General features: G+C 39.8%; 1 protein-coding gene across 1 annotated transcript; it reads left to right on the top strand.

Moving 5' to 3' along the window:
- Nucleotides 1–399: 399 nt before the first annotated feature.
- LOC108268093 (angiopoietin-related protein 1) lies at nt 400–16,821 on the top strand. The gene is made up of 5 exons (XM_017472790.3): nt 400–549; nt 8,278–9,103; nt 10,530–10,723; nt 13,807–14,077; nt 14,435–16,821. Exons 2-5 carry the CDS (start codon nt 8,314–8,316, stop codon nt 14,620–14,622), a joined length of 1,443 nt encoding a protein of 480 aa, XP_017328279.1. The 5' UTR covers nt 400–549; nt 8,278–8,313; the 3' UTR covers nt 14,623–16,821.
- Nucleotides 16,822–17,101: the final 280 nt, after the last annotated feature.

Raw genomic sequence — 17,101 nt, 5'->3', positions numbered from 1 at the left:
TAGTAGAGAACAGTACAGAGCAGTGTGATTAGTAGAGAACAGTACAGAGCAGTGTGATTAGTAGAGAACAGTACAGAGCAGTGTGATTAGTAGAGAACAGTACAGAACAGTGTGATTAGTAGAGAACAGTAACAAATAGTAGGTGGAGGTCTGTTTTTTTCTCATGCAGCAATGAAAATAAACTTCTAACTGCTTTTATGTTGTGAATGCACAGTGGAAAACCCAGAGCTTAGCTTGATGACAGGGTTCTGTCATCAAGGAGGTCTTTGAGTATTCTCTCTCTCTCTCTCTCTCTCTCTCTCTCTCTCTCTCTCTCTCTCACACACACACACACACACACACACACACACACACAAATGCAGAAGCATAAAACCTGTATGAGGCTCTCATCAGCAGCAGTGAGTGGTTGGGAGTGTGTGTGTGTGTGTGTGTGTGTGTGTGTGTGTGTGTGTGTGAGAGAGAGAGAGAGAGAGAGAGAGAGAGAGAGGGCAGTCAGTGAGCAGAGAGACTGGATGTGTGAAGCTGAACACAGGCTCTAGACTCTCAGAGGTAAGACACCGTTTCTCTTCCACCATATAGCATGTATTTAGAGGAAAAATATTATTCTATAGTTCCTAAATATGTTAAACTGCTTTAGTAAAAGATGCAGAATGTCCATGAATATTGCAGTTCATTATCGATATTTTTGAAATACTTTCCAAAGAACGTATTAACGAATGAAATCACAAATCAGTGCCGATAGAAAGATTTTAGTCTGTACATTTCTGATAATAATGTCATTAATTCGCCGGTGTTTAGTTCAGGATAGTTCACTTTGTATTCAAATGTATTGCCATTATGCACATTCTTGTTTAACAGCACACTGACATTCACTAGTGGCTTGAAAAAGACGTCAGCAGTATAAGCAGTGACCACGTTGGAAAATAAATAAATAAATAATTTTATAAATAAATAAAAATGGTGGTTTCAATCAACCAAAAATCGAGCTTATAAAGTACAATAGACTTATTAATGACATAGTGGAATGAAATAAAAATACACTCAATATCTATTAATTAAATTGCAAGTTTTATATATATATATATATATATATATATATATATATATATATATATATATATATATATATATAGTATATTAATTGATATTGATTATATTAAACATAAATTAAATCAATTAAATATTAAGACAATCCTGTGAGATTGTAAACCCGAATGTACTGCCTTATTAAGTCTTAATCCCCACCTCCCCTGTAACCCATGGATGCATGTCCTCTGTGCGTTAATCCTAAATGGAAATAAACAACGAATCATAGTGCTTTTAAGAGCTAGAATGACTTTAATCTGATGGAGACGTGCAGTCCGCAGACGGAAGCTGAGACGGATCTGGTTAGAGACGGAGCTGCGTCTGTGTGACTCGGGTTTCAGACTGAAGCCAGAAATCCCCTGGTCACTGTGGTTCTAACTGAGAAAGTGTTTGCATGTGCTGCACCTGAGGAAGTCAGATACTTTGTTTTATTACATGTGATATGAAAACCAGACGATTCCGCCTCTTCTGTGAATAACTCAATCAGCTTCTGGGTAACGGCACGTTATAAATAGCTATTCATAAGGATTATTAGACATGCCCTTTTTTTGCCACAAAAGAACATTCGTAGGAATTTGTATTCAACAGATTTAATATAACATCCAAGAAAAGAAAGAAAGATACAAAACAGATCACATTACTGCTTTCAGAGTTGAGGAGTGCAGATTAGGTGATGGAGGTGGGGGGGGGGGGGGATTCGGCAGTGGCTAAAAAGTGTTTTCCTGTCAGAAAGGGCTCGAAGTAAAACCTTTTACGAGGCTAGAAATGATCCAATGAACCCTCCAATATAAAACAGTGCATCAAGTCCCAATATTAACTCGATTGAAAACACCTGACGGGTTCTAGGTGTTAGGAAGGAAATAATTACCATTTCTAAGAAGCAGTTAATACATACACTCATAAAAACCCTTAAGGAACCCTCGAAGAACCATTTTTTCTATAAATCTATGTATTAACTCTATAGGCGTGCAGAACAAACACAAATGACTGGTCATTATTTTCATCTTAATGCCTAGAACCTGTATAACTGATTAAACTGTTATGCTATTTGAGGGAAATGGGTTCTTCAATGGTTCATTTGATAATTAAGGGTTCTTAACTTCCAAATAAGGGAAGAATTCAACTTGGTACCCTTTCTGATAGGAAAACACTGTAGGGTTGTGGGGTTCTACAAAGAACCTTTAAGGGTTCCCCCAGAGCGACACCCGAAGAACCTTTAAGGGTTCCCCAAGAGGGAAAACTGAAGAATCTTTAAGGGTCCCCCCAGAGGGACAACTGAAGAACCTTTAAGGGTTCCCCCAGAGGGACAACTGAAGAACCTTTAAGGGTTTCCCCAGAGGGACAACTGAAGAATCTTTAAGGGTTCCCCCAGAGGGACAAAGGAAGAACCTTTAAGGGTTTCCCCAGAGGGACAACTGAAGAACCTTTAAGGGTTTCCCCAGAGGGACAAAGGAAGAACCTTTAAGCGTTTCCCCAGAGGGACAACTGAAGAACCTTTAAGGGTTTCCCCAGAGGGACAACTGAAGAATCTTTAAGGGTTCCCCCAGAGGGACAACTGAAGAACCTTTAAGGGTTTCCCCAGAGGGACAACTGAAGAACCTTTAAAGGGTCTTTGAAGAGCCTAATTGGGAGATGCAAGACCAGTTTGTGATATCATTAAAGAAACCTTACGAATCTGAACCAATCACAGCCCAACACGTCATGAATTAACATGAAAGTGATATTCTGTAACATTTCGCTACTGCATGCTGTGTAAGCTAACTAGCTAAGGTCAAATAATGAACAATCTGTACCTGAGACAGATATTTGTCTAGTTGTGAGAAACGCGAGCCAGTTAACTAGCCGGCTAGCTAAGTGTGATGGCACAAATTCATGCGGTCACTTACGCGCTGCATCTAGATGTTCAGTATGATAATAGATCCTTGCATTCTTACAGAATGGTGCAGGGAATGGGCCATTTTAGTAGCTCCTTGGGCATTAATTAAGAAATAAAATACTCTGAAGTTGATTAATTCCCTATCACAACATGTCCTGACACTGGAGACTCCTTACAGATAACTCCTTATAAAGTGATGACACACTTTTTTCTGTTTTCTTTTTTAAAAAAGTCGGTTTATTGTTCGGCTTAGTTCATGTGGCGTGTCTACTATACCAGTCCCTGTGAAATTTGTTTCCACAGAAACGATAACGTATCAGAACGAGTGCATAGATTTAAACCTGTGATTTACAGATTCACTACTGTTCAGAGCTAGAGTTCAGAGTTATAGAAATTTCATCAGCACCTCCTGACCAATCAGAATGCAGAATCCAAACTAAAAAAAAAAACCCAACATTGATCATTTTTCTGTTGGTAAAGTCAAGAAAATGATAAACAGTGAAAACAGACTTTTGGGTGGCCATGGTGGAGGTGAGGATTGACTCTAAATTCCTCATTTGACAATCAAATGACTCTCTGAGATTCTTTTTTCTTTTTCTTTCTTTTTTTTAGACACTAAAGTCCAACACTGTAATCAGGATTTATAACGCTCTCTGTGTCTTCAGCCAACAGTGTAGAGTATCGCCTTCCAAGTACAACTTTAACTGCTCTCATTTGAGCTCGGAGCCAAACATTTTCTTTCTGCCAGACTTCAAATCAAAGCTTTGAACTTTTTGATGTGTCCTTGTTCCCATTTAGTCCAAGCTTTGGCAATTATTTATTTGGGAATTATGCGGGAATGTCCCATGACTGCCAACGTTCAATCTGATTTCAGGAAAAGTTCAAAAATATGAGGGTCACTAACTTATGCGTGCTTCCTATATAACAGACCAAACTGCTCAAACTACTACATATATATATAGTTCCTTTTTATTTTAATTTTCAGTATGTGCTACTGCTAATAGTGTTTAAAAATGTGTAAGAAGATTGTAGGTTCCTTTACAGAGTAGCTGTGAAGGATGTGCTGGAGAATCTTGGCTGGTAACACATAGCTTCTAAGCGTACTTCCATAGAGATTAGTTTTAGGAACACTTTAAACAGACATCAACATTTCCCCAACATGGACATGTGGAGCTCCTGGAAGGAAACGCCTGCTCCCTCTGATTAAGGCTGAAACGCCACAGCCAAGTGACAAAGTGTTCAGAAAATCACGAGCTGTGCTTTCTTTCCAAACTCCTACCATAACTCTCCATCCCTGTTATCCCTTCTCTCGTTCTTTCCCACCACATATCAGTTTAGAGTAATTGGGCGATGGAGAACGATTACGGAGAGAAAACAATGGTCGCTCAACTGGATGCAGATGAAATCACAAAACAGCTACAACTTCCTAATGAGCCCTTAAAGAACCCTTCAAAACCCCCCTTTAAAAAAAAAAAAAAATGTGTGACAGATTCTAGTATTATGAAGAAAATACTGTGCAGTGGTAGGGTTTATACCACACACTTACCCAGTCATTACATACACTTTTAGAAAAATGTGTTCTTCTAGGGTTCCCTAGGTTTAGTTTTTTTTTTCTTTTTTTTTTTGTGCTAAGAAAGGGTTCATAGCTTCCAAAACAAGCATTCTACATGGAACCCTTTCTGGTAGTGAAATACTTTTATAGTAAAACAAATGAATAAATAAATAAAAATCTGAAACTAAATATTAAGGGGTTCTCCAGATGGACAACCCCAGAACCCTTCAAGAATGTGAGCCGGAATTTTATTGATTGATTGATTTATTTTAGCAAAATGTTAAATGATTGACAGTTTCTAGGTATGAAGAAGTAAACAATGACCAGTGATTTGAAATTGTACCACACACCTACACAGTTTATAGAAACTTTTACAGAAAATGCTATTGTAGGATTCTACAAAGAATCTTTAAGGGTTTCTCAAGATGGACATCGGAAGAACCATTAAGAGTTCTTTGAAGAACCCCCCTTTTTTCCTAACTGGGTAAAGCATGTGGTACAACCTGCAAAATATTGGTTATTATTTTCGTCTTAATACCTAGAACCTGTCAAACGTTCTAAGTCTCTTGGTACAGCTTGGTGCTTGAAGAGTTCTTTAAGGGTTCATTGGATCATGAAAGGGTGCTTAGCCTCCTAAAATGTTTTACCTGGAACCCTTTCTGACAGCGTGACACGTTATTGTAGGATCCTAGAAAGAATTTTTAAGGGATTGATGAAAAATCCTTAAAGAACCCTTTGTTCAATTATTGTATGTGTTAACTCGGTAAGTGTGTGGCACAAACTCCAAATCATTGGTCGCCATCTTCTTCTTAATACCTAGAACCTGTCTCGGTACTTGGTACACCCTTAGAAAAAAGGTTGTTAAAAGGTTCTACCTCGAACCTTTTACTATAGGGGAAAATTCCATCATCATGTTTCACATCATACCGTTAAGTGTCACCCGAGAGGGATAACTAAAGAGCCCTTAAGGGGTTAAAGAACATTTAGATGCACAGCAATCCCCTATGACGAATCTCCATCCCTTTTATTCTACTCTATTTCATTCTTTCTCTCGTTATTTCCCACCACCAGAGACGGAGAACAATTACAGACAGAAAACAATGGTCGCTCAACTGGTTGCAGATGAAACCACAAAACAGCTACAGCTTCTTATTTGAGAAATAGTTCCTGTTGCCATAAAAGAAGACAAAAATAAAGCTTCTTGGAATGCTATGAGTCCTGTACTGACCATTTCCACTGAGTTTCCATTTACAGTTGCTCAGTAAGATACCTGAAAGCTCCAAAGGGAGTTCGGTGATCTGGTCATCTTGTAACACTACAAATGCATTTGTTTTATTTTGAAATATTACTGATTTTTAAAATTTTTTTATTTCATTAATGCCAATATATAGCAATTCACATTTTTGCTATACAGTTTAACCTACTTCTATACCCAGCACTGTTGAATTCTGGATTCTGATTGGTCAGAAAGTGCTGATAAATTTTTTTCTAACAGCAGCTCTGACAGTAGTGCGGCTGAAATTGATATTAACGCAGCTCTAACTCTAATACGATAGTACACTAATAACTCTAATATTATGAGTATAATATGAGTATTAATTATGTAAATAAGCATAGCTTTGGATGGATAAGTGATACCAGTATCTGTATCGATGAATACTAATTTGTTAAAAAACTTGTTAGATCACACCGTCTTGAATCTAATGGCAACTGCCACTTCAAGCTAATTTTTCTACTAAATATCTAACTGACGCTTTTAATTCTCTCCCACGATTTTTTTTTATTTAATGGTTTATGAAGTTCATCGTAAGTGAACAGAAACATGCAGCTTGTCTGTAAACCCTCATTTTAAACCCATACACAGGGTTGAAGGTGATCTGTTGGTTCATTTCTTACAAAAACATTAACTGGGAGGCAACATAATAATGATCTGACTTAACTTCCAGTGCTATCAGACTGAGTCTGTTTTTTCACAACAATGAAGAAGGGAGTTTCATGACCGCAGCACTTTTAGGCCGGGAAATAATCCAAGAATCTTTCTCGTTATAACATTTCAGGCAGCTTGAAAGGCCTGGATACCTTCACAAAAACACTTAAATCATGACTGCTCATTTTTTTCCCCTGTCACGTTGTTTATATGCACAAGACATTGGCGTAGTTCTACCTGTGATTTACTCCTGCCTGATCAGTGCGCATTTGAAACTAGAGCTGGGTCACGGGATACCATTTTTACACAGCTGGCAATACTCTGTGTCAGTCAAGTACTTACAATTACAGCAATTTATCCCCCCCCCCCCCCAACCCCCCCCAGAAAAAAAAAAAACCAACAAAAAAAATCAAACAAATATGGATCTGGCCTGTTATGGTTGGCTTGGGTTGTAAGGAAGCGCAGTCAATTTCTCTTGGAAAATGGAAAATGAGACAGTGTACCTTGGCTTGCTTTGTCACACATAACACAGTTTTCTTTTCTTTCTTTGTCTTTTTTTTTTTTTTTTTTTTTTACATTCAAGGCTCATTATATTGATACATGATCCAGGCCACAAAACAGAATACACTCATAGTTCCTTTTAGGAGGAGGCTTTTTTCATCTCTTTGTTGGCCTTGTGACATAACCCCCTCCTCCCCCTCCTGACACACATCGGACATGACATTTAATCGAATTGAATTTAATTGTTATACATCAAAGCACTCATTTATATTTACACATTCAGCAATTTTTTAAAGAATCAGCGTGCGTAAGAACTGCAGCCGCACTATACTCTCCCCTAATGGGAGGACTCGGCTTGTGCGTCACACTGCAGCTTATCAAAGACCGGAGACGTAGTCAAAAGCGTGCATCGCATCTTTGATTGTTTCATCCAAATTAGAGTGCTACTTTAATTTGATACACACAAGAGCACTGAACCCTGCATCCCATAAATACAGTAAGTGCTAGCAAATGGTTGGTGTGTCGGTTTAGCCGAGTGCATGTACTGCGTCTTGTGTAATATTTTCATGAGAATAAAGCCCATTTTACATCAAATACATTGCTGTCGTGGACACACTGGGGCATGGAGCATTCATTTCTGTGCTTTGTTGCCCTAGGTTACTCAATATAGCACGAAAATATCTATACATATTATAAAGGACACACCAGACAATTCCACAGTCTGTTGTAAAATGGGTTTAAGAGAAGTGCCAAACTGTATGAAGGCTAATATTCTGTACATTTACATTTATAGCATTTAGCAGATGCTAAATGAAGTGAAAGGAGGGAAAGTTTTAATTATTGCAAACAGTCCAGAAATCAATTTCATGTGCATTGAAATACATTAAAAATAACGGTTGGTAAAATTCTCCTGTGACCCCATCTGCATCTCAGTTCAACGTATGCCTTGGTGCTTCTGTGTACAACAGATGGTTTCCTGGTAACAGTTTTTCATCTGGATAATGTTTAGTCTACATTTGTATATTTGATCCATCGTTAAGTAGCTTAAGGCAGACAGTATAGTATGAACTTACTGAAAAGCTCTGCACCTCTGCTGGGTTCTTATAGCACAGAGACACCAGACCAAACCACAGTCTCTGGCCTGAGATACAATATCCTGAGATGGGTTTTCTTCCTTTTGGAAAAGGGTTGCGTAACTCCATGATATGATCAAATCTTCTTGGCATCCTATCGTAGGTCACGGCTCTGTAGAAAAATAAATGTGGGAAACAAACGTCGTAACTGCTCAATAATATCAGGGAGGACAATCTTTGATGAGTCTCTGTTTTCTTTAAGGTGACAGTGTTTGTGCAAGAGCTGGAAACAATCACTATGGGACCCAGTTCCTGGAGACTTTGTGTCCTCTTCTGTGCCTGGACATGGGGACAAAGTATGGGCCTGTCACGGAGACGGAGGGCCTGGGAGGAAAAGGGAGAAGATGGCCCTAAAAAGTGCTCATACACCTTCCTGGTCCCTGAGCAGAAGATCACAGGGCCTATCTGTGCAAGTCGCGGACCCTTGCTTCCAGACAAAGATCGCATAACCAGGATAGACATAGCAGATGTCCGTGAGCTGATGTCCAAGCAACGACGTGAGATAGACACCCTGCGGATGGTGGTGGATGTGGACGGCAACATGGTGAGTGAGATGAAACTGCTGCGGAAGGAGTCTCGTAACATGAATTCCCGCGTCACACAGCTCTACATGCAGCTTCTGCATGAGATCATTCGCAAGCGGGATAATTCGCTGGAGCTCGCACAACTTGAAGGCCGCATCCTCAACGCCACAGCAGAAGCATTGCGGCTCTCAGCCCGCTACAGGGATCTTGAAGCCCGATTCTCTACTCTTGCTGCTGTGGTCAATAACCAGTCCGTTCTGATTGGTGCTCTGGAAGAGAGGTGCCTGCAAGTGTACGGGAATCACAGGCAGGAGCCACTTCCCCCGCCGCTTGTTCAGGTGGTTCCAGAGAACATTCCAGTACATGTGCCCCGTTTTTCCAATGAGATCCAGAGGGTCCACAGCCGGGCTCTCGCCAGGGAGAGGGGATCCAGAGCAGGACCAGAAACCACTGAAAGTACCCTGGAACTCAAACGGCCACTGACTGGCAACTTCAGCTCTGAAGGTAAGTGAGAATCAGTCTCTAACAGATAATCAATCATAAGCAGACCAGGTTTTAGTAAAAATCATGACTCAAGGGTTCTTTGGACGGTTAAGGGTTCTAGCTCCCTCAAGAGGGCCTACTTTGTCTGAAAAGGAAGGATGGATCTAACTTTAAAGATTAGTGCAGCGATGCATAAATGAAGAAGGGTTCAAGATGGAACCTTTATTGTAAGACTATACACCAGCTGGATGGGAGCATATCAGATGCAGCACTGCACACTGTGTCACTGTGTTCACTTGCTCATCTTCAGTAAATGCTTTATCCTAGTCAGGGTTGGTGTACTTATTTTTTTATATATATATTCTGGGATATAAAACCATCTAGGATTGGCACCCTGTCCGGGGTGTACCCCGCCTTGTGCCCGATGCTCCCTGGGATAGGCTCCAGGTTTCCCCGTGACCCTGAAGGAAGGATAAGTGGTATAGAAGATGGATGGATGGATGGATGGATGGATAAAACCATCTATGTTCATAAGAAAATATTGTGGATGCATACAAAAAAATGAACAAAGATAATTGCAAAATTGCGTGGATTTGTCTGCGGAATTGATCAGCATTGGTCAAAAGAGTGGGATACTGTGGGATTACAAAAACCGTCCAGGCCTTTTGCACACCTTTGCAGTTCAAGTCATGAAATTAGAGTCTGACCAAATGTCAGCTTCTTGGCCTGAAAATCAGACTTTGCACATTTTTAGACATATTTCAAGGTCTCTGCTTTCTTTCAGTCCAACAGACCACAAAGTATGTGACAGCCATGCTACTTCAGCTTGTGAGATCTTTTACCAAGCTCTCAGCACAATTTTAAATGCACTGAAACCACAAGTAGGAAGTGTCCGTGTTTGTTTTTACTCCCTACCTGTCTTCTGTTCACCCGCTGTCCGAGACGATGAATTTAATTTAAAGAAACGTAACTGCAGAGGTAGAAAGCCTCACGAGAAACCTCTTTTAAAGCTTTTCAACATTTCCAGAATTCGGCATGTAGATATATATTTGTATTCCGAATGAGCAAGTCACAGACAACAGCGGTGAGGAAAAACATCCTGAGACGACATGAGGAAGAAACTTTGAGAGGAACCAGACTCTAAAGGGACCCCATCCTCTTCTAGGTGACGGGATAGTGTGATTCGAAACTATTAGCCTAGTACAATAGGACACTATTAAGTCAACCAATACTAAGTGTATTGAAAGGATGTTTCTTATGGAGTCTTTATGATTACAGCAGCAGTTCTGAGGTACAAATTTACAGTATCCTGGTGAGATTATCCACTGAAGCAAGGGTGAATGAACTGTTTTTGGGAAGTGCAATCTTTAGTGTATCTACAGTATGTTGGAACTAATGTGTATTGAACTGGGCGTTTATTTGTTGTTGTACCCTTCTTGATTTTGAGGTCCTTTCCGCGACTGCCTTCATGCTATGCAGGCTGGACATGCCACTAGTGGGATGTACCTGCTTAAACCCGATGAGAGTGACAGGCTGATGCAGGCGTGGTGTGAGCAAGATGTGGACAACGGAGGCTGGACCATCATCCAGAGAAGGAAGGATGGATCTGTTAACTTTTTCCGAAACTGGGAGAGTTATAAGGTGAAGTGAAGCTCTAAGGCTCATCTCCATCTCCACATTTAGTCATTTCGGTTAAAGTTCATTGAGCCTTTAATGTAACTTTAAGGTTACAGGTTACAGATTATGCAAAAGTTCTATCACTTCGCCGCAATTACTAAAAAAAATTATCCAAGTACTGAGAAATTAAACTTAAGTGAAAGTAGAGATAATGTGTCAAAATCTTTCTCAATGAAAAGTGGGAGTATCCAGCCAAAAATGCACTCAAGTGAAAGTCAAAGAGTTGCTACTTTAAAAAAAAGTATTTAAAAGAAAAACGTAAATGTTTTTAACTGAAGAAGCTAATATCAGTTAATGCCAGGTTTTTATTTTTTAGAAGGTGAGTTTCATTTTAAAGCAACTATGGAATTTTACCTGAAAATATCATTCACTCTCAGGAAGTTTGCTGGTCATATGCATACATAGTTTGATAACGAATCAATCACAGGTAAAATATTCTGTAAATATCCATTATGTACCATTAGCTAGAATTTGGACTTTGGCATCAATGCTAGTTTGACCTAGCATTAGCAAAGAAATCATGCTAACAGACATAGACAATGAAGTGGCAGGACTCTTGATAGTTATTTTTCTACAGTGATAAACTTGCTAAATTGAAGTAATTGGACACTAAACTGAAGGGATTGGATTGGATGCTAAACTGAAATAATTGAACACTAAAGTGAAGGGATTGGATTGGATGCTAAACTGAAATAATTGGACACCAATCTGAAGGGATTGGACACTAAACTGAAGGGATTGGATTGGATGCTAAACTGAAATAATTGGACACTAAAGTGAAGGGATTGGATTGGATGCTAAACTGAAATAATTGGACACTAAGCTGAAGGGATTGGATTGGATGCTAAACTGAAATAATTGGACACTAAACTGAAGGGATTGGATTGGATGCTAAACTGAAATAATTGGACACTAAACTGAAGGGATTGGATTGGACACTAAACTGAAATAATTGGACACTAAACTGAAGGGATTGGATTGGATGCTAAACTGAAATAATTGGACACCAAACTGAAGGGATTGGACACTAAACTGAAGGGATTGGATTGGATGCTAAACTGAAATAATTGGACACCAAACTGAAGGGATTGGACACTAAACTGAAGGGATTGGATTGGATGCTAAACTGAAATAATTGAACACTAAAGTGAAGGGATTGGATTGGATGCTAAACTGAAATAATTGGACACCAATCTGAAGGGATTGGACACTAAACTGAAGGGATTGGATTGGATGCTAAACTGAAATAATTGGACACTAAAGTGAAGGGATTGGATTGGATGCTAAACTGAAATAATTGGACACTAAACTGAAGGGATTGGATTGGATGCTAAACTGAAATAATTGGACACTAAACTGAAGGGATTGGATTGGACACTAAACTGAAATAATTGGACACTAAACTGAAGGGATTGGATTGGATGCTAAACTGAAATAATTGGACACCAAACTGAAGGGATTGGACACTAAACTGAAGGGATTGGATTGGATGCTAAACTGAAATAATTGGACACCAAACTGAAGGGATTGGACACTAAACTGAAGGGATTGGATTGGATGCTAAACTGAAATAATTGGACACTAAACTGAAGGGATTGGATGCTAAACTGAAGGGATTGGATTGGATGCTAAACTGAAATAATTGGACACCAAACTGAAGGGATTGGATTGGATGCTAAACTGAAATAATTGGACACCAAACTGAAGGGATTGGACACTAAACTGAAGGGATTGGATTGGATGCTAAACTGAAATAATTGGACACCAAACTGAAGGGATTGGACACTAAACTGAAGGGATTGGATTGGACACTAAACTGAAATAATTGGACACTAAACTGAAGGGATTGGATTGGATGCTAAACTGAAATAATTGGACACCAAACTGAAGGGATTGGACACTAAACTGAAGGGATTGGATTGGATGCTAAACTGAAATAATTGGACACCAAACTGAAGGGATTGGACACTAAACTGAAGGGATTGGATTGGATGCTAAACTGAAATAATTGGACACTAAACTGAAGGGATTGGATGCTAAACTGAGTCCATTCAGTTGACGTATAGCATACAGTCACTGGGTGGATGACTTCATGATTTGTAATAGTTGTATTTGAAGGTCTGAGTAAAAAATTAAGGAGTAAGAGTAAAATTTTTTTTTTCATTTGGAATTGTAATTACGAGTAGGCATTAAATTCAATAATACTCAATAAAGTATAAATATACCAAAATAATAGAGTAGCAAAGTACAATTACTCAAGTATTTCACACCCTTGGCTTCAACATTCTTCCACACCCCTGTATCCTAAAGCAAAGTATCTTCACTTTCACAAATTGCCAAGAAACAGAAGGCAGCAAAGCAGGAAGGCAGACTGTGTGCCAAACCTCTTTATGTTCTTTCCAGACTGTGGGTTCTTTTGCACGGGAATCTCTAAGGATTAGACGCACGCTCTCTACGCTGTCATGGGTGATTGAGGGTACTATACTGTTCAACTTTGCCAGAAATGTGACGCCCTATTATTTCTACCTAGCACTGACTCTCAGGACACTTCTCTCCTGTCTCCCACACAGCCACACTTGCAAGTGAAAGATGACTCTCGAAACCTCAGGACATTTTGTCATGATTCCAGGTCCTAATGGAAAACCTCGTTCTGAACCAATGGGTTTATGTTACTCCTCTCTCTTCAGGAAATACCTTTGGCTGCAAATTGCTCTCACTTGCATAAAACACACACAAATGACATAGTCGCTGTCCAATATTTGTATGTGGTTCAGGGCAATTCAAGTAGACTGAGATATCAGCATTTTTCAAATCAAATTGTGCTTCAGAGGAATCAAATACATGGTTCTTCAGGGAACTCCAGGAGTCTGGTTTTGCATGCATTTGCGTACAAGTAATTCAGGAGTTTACTAATTTCTCCGTGTACAGCAGGTTAATGAAAAGTTACTCAGGCCTCATTGACAGTAACGAGCTTCCCTTTCCATTTTGATCCAATGTAATAAAGCACCACTATTAATAAAATCACATTTCTTTTCTTTCCACTCCAGCAAGGTTTTGGCAATATAGATGGTGAGCACTGGCTGGGCTTGGAGAATATTTACAACTTAGGCAAGCAGGGAGATTACAAGTTGCTGGTGGAGCTTCAGGACTGGATGGAAAAGAAGGTGTACGCAGCCTATAGCAGCTTCCATCTGGAGCCTGAGAGTGAATCGTACCGCCTGCGTCTGGGCACTTACCAAGGCAATGCTGGGGATTCTTTAACCAGCCATAATGGCAAACAGTTCACCACGCTGGATCGGGACAAGGATGCCTTCTCAGGTTATTATTGTTTCAGGTTATTATGTGCTTCACTGATGGCTGGTTGTGATATGAGATAGTATGCCGAAATCGAATATTTATCTATAACTATTAGAGTTGAGCAATGTATTATATCACAAGGTCTCATCAATGAAGTCTGTAATGCTTCACTGGCTTCATGCAGGGTTTCCTTGGAAAAAAAACAAATAATTTAAACCGAAAAGACCACCCTCGACATGACCCTGTCTTATCCCAGCCACCTCTGGTGTACTGTACGTTATAGGTTTCTCCTGTCATTGTGCAAAACTGCAATATTCCAGCACAAAGTAGAAACGGTCTTCATTCTTCCTCTTCTTGTCCTGTCTAACCTCACTACAGGAAACTGCGCTCACTTCCATAAAGGTGGCTGGTGGTACAATGCATGTGGCCAGACCAATCTCAATGGAGTGTGGTACTCCGGCGGCGTGTATCGTAACAAGTTCCAAGACGGCATCTTCTGGGCGGACTACGGCGGAGGCTTCTACTCCATGAAAGCTGTGCGCATGATGATCAGACCTATTGACTGAAGTAAAAACAAAGCTAAATCCTGAATATAGTTCAACACCTACATCACTGTGCATATGCAGTGGCAAAACTGGAACTTTAGAAGAGCTGGGAGTGAATCCTTAATTCCACTTTCAAGCAGATATAATGGCCAACTTTATCAACTTTATGATCCCAGATCTTTGGAGGTCCCCCGGCATACAAGACCTTTATACAAACTGCATCATAAATCAAAAGTACATGCAGTTTCATGGTTCCATGGAGAATATTGTTAAAATGCCATTGTGGTTAGCTTAGAGCTTATTTGTAAAATAATAATAATAATAATAATAATACTTCATTTTATTTCTTCACTTATCCTTCCACTTTCCTGCTGTGGGTTGTGGTCACAATAGCCCGAGAAGGTCAGCCCAGATTTCAAAATTCAACTAAATTTGATTTGTGTAGCACTTTAAACAATAGGCATTGTCACAAAGCTTTTGATTTTAGATTAAGATCTGAATTCCTGGTCACAGATTCCAGCTTCTCCATGGTGATCCACAGATGTTCCCATCCAACTGTGAGATAATATTTCCAGCAGGTCTTGGTCTGCCTGGAGGTCTCTGTCGAGTGGGACATGCCTGTTACAGCTCTAGCGGGAGCCTTGAGGGGTGCCAAAACCTCCTGAATGGGCTCCTCAGACTCTTTCCCCACCAGCAAAGTGACATTCCAAATTACCAAAGCCAGTTTCCATTGCAACGGTCTGGACCATCTGACCATCTAAGGGTGCTTTCACAGAGGCAGCAGTTAGTCAGTTTGAATTGAACCCTAGTACATATCCCTCCTTGGTGCAGTTCTTTAAGCAGGTGAGTTCACAGCAATCACACGTGCGTGTGTCCCAACACAACCGGTCTGGGGCGTCTGATCAAGGTGGTCTCAGTCTGCATCCCAAGCATGGTTTGATCGCAGTGAGAAAGTGATTCGTCTCTGAATCGACCCAACTGCAGGAAGTGAATCAAACATGCTATATGTTTTGCACTGGTATTGTACCTGACCCCCATCCTTCATCCTTCGTGTATTCGTGAAATCTAAAGACTAAAAGAAAAGACTGTATCCTGCAGGAGCATTCAGTGAACCAAAATACATTAAATCTGACAAAGAACATCATAGGGATGCCATTAAACCAAATTTGTGATGATAGAATAGACTTTGATTAAACCCGTCCTAAACGCAGGTGATAAATAAAACAAGTAAATAACTTCTTCAGCTACAGATATGGATTTGTAAGCTGCAAGATAACAAATAATACTACTACTACTACTACTACTACTACTAATAATAATAATAAAATATTCAGTTCTGCATGTCAAATTCAACAAAGCAACATAAGAGCTTATCCAGATCTGTGCTCGGTTTCGGTTACTCTGTCTCTGCTGAATAAATGTCACTTTCAGTGATGAGGTGTATAACAGTTTATATATTATTTTGACAAGGTTCTTCTCACATTTGGCAACCCAGCCTGCTTCATGACTGGCTGGCATTATGCTCTAGACTGCCATGGTTTATTCCGATCCAAATAAGCTCTGATGAAGTCAGAGTACTGTGGAAAAAAAACAACACCTCTTTGTGCAATGAGTTTAAATCAAATCCAGTGCTGGATGTTTTGACCATTTTTTAAAAAAAAGGCAAAGAAGAAAGAATTATGGCCTAATTTCAGTTGTTTTTTTGAGATTTGACAAAAAAAAAAAAAACGAAAGGAAACTGCAGACCAAGCAAAGGGCCTCAGAGGGGTACTGGCACAGACAATGAGAAACAGATTGCTCAAACCCAAACAGAGCTTGGAGAGAAAAAAAAAATAAGGAAAGTGAGGAGAGTTGGTGGAGGTGGGGGGAAGAACGGTTAAAAAGGAAGTGAAGTCGAACTGTGCTGAAGGTTATTTTTTTTTTACCCTCCTCTAAAATACAAAGACGTTCACATTCTTTCCAGGAGAAAGCGCAGGGAAGGTCGTTTGATCTCAAGAGTTGCAAATCCCTCTGGGCGGTGATCGCAAGCGAGGTCTAAAGCATCCTGGAGACCCATTCATGGACCGCAAGGACTTAAAGGAGCCTCGAATATCAACGTAGTCTGTATGTACCCTGGCGTCAAAATATTATGCATCCCTGACCTCAACTAGGCTGTCAGGAGTATCGTATTGCTAGAACCTTCCTTTCGATAACGAAAAATAAAGTTATCTTGGACACTGATCAGTGTGGTGGATCGCTATGTCAATATATTTCGGTTATTAATACATGATCTGGACGTCTGTCGAACACATCATTCACCACCGAGTAGTCAGCTAATATCTGTGTGCTGACAGAATGTGGGACTGGATCCTGACATTTTTTTTCTTTTGTCTTTATTTAAAGCTCTTCTACGAAGCAGAACGTTCTGTGGTAAAAATGTTTCGGCAGTCCTGGATTTTATGGGGTGTTTCCTAGACACTCTTGAAATAACACAGATTTTCTTTACTTTTTAAGCGGAAAA

The sequence above is a fragment of the Ictalurus punctatus genome, chromosome 7 (genome assembly GCF_001660625.3).
Source record: "Ictalurus punctatus breed USDA103 chromosome 7, Coco_2.0, whole genome shotgun sequence".
NCBI lineage: Eukaryota > Metazoa > Chordata > Actinopteri > Siluriformes > Ictaluridae > Ictalurus > Ictalurus punctatus.
This window is presented reverse-complemented; position numbering and strand designations above follow the sequence as displayed.

Excerpts from the sequence above, each read along its gene's own strand:
- LOC108268093 (XM_017472790.3), top strand. The coding sequence starts at position 8,314 with ATGGGACCCAGTTCCTGGAGACTTTGTGTCCTCTTCTGTGCCTGGACA. Across the intron at positions 9,104-10,529 it reads TGGCAACTTCAGCTCTGAAG|GTCCTTTCCGCGACTGCCTT; the intron begins GTAAGTGAGAAT and ends CTTGATTTTGAG. Across the intron at positions 14,078-14,434 it reads GGACAAGGATGCCTTCTCAG|GAAACTGCGCTCACTTCCAT; the intron begins GTTATTATTGTT and ends ACCTCACTACAG.